Source organism: Drosophila tropicalis, unplaced genomic scaffold (assembly GCF_018151085.1).
Source record: "Drosophila tropicalis isolate 14030-0801.00 unplaced genomic scaffold, ASM1815108v1 contig_158, whole genome shotgun sequence".
Lineage (NCBI taxonomy): Eukaryota > Metazoa > Arthropoda > Insecta > Diptera > Drosophilidae > Drosophila > Drosophila tropicalis.
Window position 1 is genome coordinate 7,850,325 of NW_027172602.1, and position 3,242 is coordinate 7,853,566.

The 3,242-nt window shown below is 38.2% G+C and overlaps 1 protein-coding gene across 1 annotated transcript; it reads right to left on the reverse strand.

The window, feature by feature from the left end:
• Positions 1 to 347: 347 nt before the first annotated feature.
• Positions 348 to 980, reverse strand: LOC137584437 (microtubule-associated protein RP/EB family member 2-like). Its single transcript, XM_068299832.1, has one exon. It carries the CDS (start codon positions 978 to 980, stop codon positions 348 to 350), a length of 633 nt encoding a protein of 210 aa, XP_068155933.1.
• Between the last annotated feature and the right edge of the window lie 2,262 nt (positions 981 to 3,242).

A 3,242-nucleotide genomic window follows, 5' to 3' on the forward strand; every position in this document is an offset into this window, starting at 1 on the left:
TGATCCTTCTCTGCATTACAAATACATATGTGATTTAATTTGTAATATCCCCTAAATGGATATAAAGATGATTGAAGTAAGTAGAGAAAGGGTAGCCAATTTGATCTGATTCCCTATGCCCATCCAAACACTAACGAATTCTATGACTCTATGATAGACTCTCCCTTGATTTGAAATAGCTCTGCGATAATATGTCTCGAAATCAAGTCTTTTGGTTGCCAAAACTACAAAGTAGTAAAGGTTTTATTGAATGTTCATTGCTTTAACGGTTAACAGAAATTTTTTTTTTTTTTTTTTTTAGATTTTTTCGGATGAAAAGCTTGAATGCTGCGCACAACAAATTGTAGTTACTGCTTTGGAGCTACAGGACTTGAAGACATCACGACCTCGACAAGAGATTTTTTGATGGCATTCATTAGTTCGCGGTGCTGCGATGGCAATTTATATTTATCGCAAATCTCTTCAACGTGCTTCAGTTTACGGATATAATAATCCCGAGTCTCTTGCATTTTAGTCTTCTCCTCACGTGCCTTTTGCGACTTGGCCTTGAAAAATTGAATCTTCTGTGCCCTAGTTAGGGACTTAGAATCGTGCAGCACATCAGTTATGGAAATGATTTTGCTTTCGGGCACTTGCCACATTATTTGGTCCTCTGGTTCGATTTCATCAGGGTGTATGTAACCCATGCGACAGCCATTGCGTTCCTTTAGGACGTTATACTCACGGCCCTTGTAGTTCAGATCATAGATGGCCTTGAACCATCTGAGGACTCGCAGATTTTCAGCGCGATTGCCACGGACCAGTTCATGAACTGGCAACGGTTTCTTCAAGCCCACTTTCTCTAATGCCTTGACCACTATCCTGTAATTATGGCGGCATTCACTTGCGCATGTGGTTGAAAAGAAAACATCACGCAAAGTAATCATCGCCTGGGGAAACATCATGTCCATCAGCTGGCAATAGGCGGCTCCATTCCTCATTTCTTCCACTTTCTTGTAGGTAGAGCACATGCAGCCATTTAGCCAACCCAAAAGTTGTCGTTCTTCCCCTGGATTAAAATCTAAGTTCATAGCTGTTTTCCTGGGATACGAAAAAAAAAAAATATAAATTTTAAAAATTATTTTGTAAATATTAAGATTGACTCCGTATTTGTTGTAGTTCCTTTTCGAATGTCTATGCTGTTATGAATGCTTGATATCGTGCTGGTTATGTGTAGGGTTTTTGGTATGCCGAAATCGAAGTCAAGGCCTACTTTGATTCCTAAATTTGATATCAATTTCTTGTGAATATGAAAACATTTGGGCATAAATTGTGTTTGGTGACCCCGACGTGTGGATGATGAAAACTATCGATAAACTTGGGCAATTGGCAGGTTAATCTACTTATTATCCAACTTATATACATTCCCATGATGGTCTGCCATACAAACACACAAGGGTACACATACACACACACACACACAAACACACACACACCTATTCCCTATTGCTCTCGTCTCGATTATCAAAACATTTGAATGTAATGCACACACACACACTCACACACACACACAGAGAAATGCAAAAAGTTTGCTTCACTGACATGCCCAAACACTTACACAGTTGCTGCTGCTGCTGTTTCTAGTGGTGGTGGTGGTGCTATACAAATGTATGGTCTGGTACTGGCTGTGCTTCTTTGCAGTCCCCTACGTCCTTTGGCTCGGCATAGGACTCTCTCACAGCAGGACTCTCGCACAGCAGCCTCACGGTACTTTTGCCACTTTCAAAACCAGCAACAAAACGCATAAATGTGCACACAAAAGCAGCTGTAGTAAGTGTTAGAGATGGCCCTTAGCCATATTGTTGATCATGGCAAATGGAGAATGAGAAAAAACTGAAAATTTAGTATCATCCGTTGGACCATAGTTGGAATGTAAATGAGATCAATCAAAGAGGATTCCAAGCCATACCCTTGATCATCATGATCGTGACACGTCAGTCACGGGCTCTGGCTCTTGTTGGCTCTCTGTTTAGCTTTTTGGCCTTGTTTGCACCAGTGGGGCCAACTTCAATTCAAAGCGAACAAACTAATTTCCTATGCAAATTGAATGGCAGTCAAGTGTGCGAAGTTCGAGATACATTTGCAGCAAATGCTTTTAAAAACAACCCACAAACCCCACCATCACCACTGCCACAACCAACAACACTCACACCCACACTCACACCCACACCCACACTCACACCCAACACACACACATATGCGGCCGAAAAACTGTGTCAGTATACGGTTCTGGGATCCTGGGCTAGATTTCTATAGGGAAGTGTATGCGGGTAAAATGATAGCCGTAAGCCAAAAGTGCTGCTGCTCTAGATGCCGGTTATCCCTTTGCCTTGGCTTTATAATTTACTTTTCATTTTAATTACCAAGTGGTTTGTGTAAATTAAATGCCATCCAATATAAGGGTCTTGGTCCCTTACTTGCTTACACAACAAAAAGAAGAAAGAATAACAACAACAACAACTATCTAACTTTAACCATGTATCTAGCCCATCGCCTATCTATAACCATTTATTTATCCAAATTCTCAATTATCTGCTTCATATCGGATGCTTTTATTGCTGCTGTGGTTGCTGCTGCAATAACAACAACAACAACAACAACAATGTCAAAAACAACAATGACAAATTTTGATGCAGTTGATTTTCCAAATATTTGCATTGCATCAAACTAAATATGCATCGATATATTGATATGAATTTCAAATGAGGTCGATTGATATACATGACTATACATATACATACACATATATATGCATGTATGTGTGTACGATGTATAGTAAATACAAAGTATTGATATCGAAAATTTATCACTTTTATAAAGGAGGCTTGGCTAAATTTGTCATAACATTCGTCAATAACAATTTTTCAACAAATTTCCATGAGTTAACTGCCAAAATATTAAAAAATTGTATAAAACATATAAACAAAAACTAAACTAAAACTAAATTTTACAAAGTTTCAAAGGATAATTATACAAGAATATAATAACAAATGAATATAAATTAAAATAGTTAAATTAATCAGGATAAATGTACCTACATATATGTATAATGGGCATATGTGTATGTATATGTAAGTATGTGAAATATTGCCTGGAATCCACAAAAGACATTGGGTTGAAATTGGGTTATCCTTTGAGTATTGCCTCCCCTCAACCACCAACAACAATTGATATTGGTAGATTGATGATGCACACAGATGGAA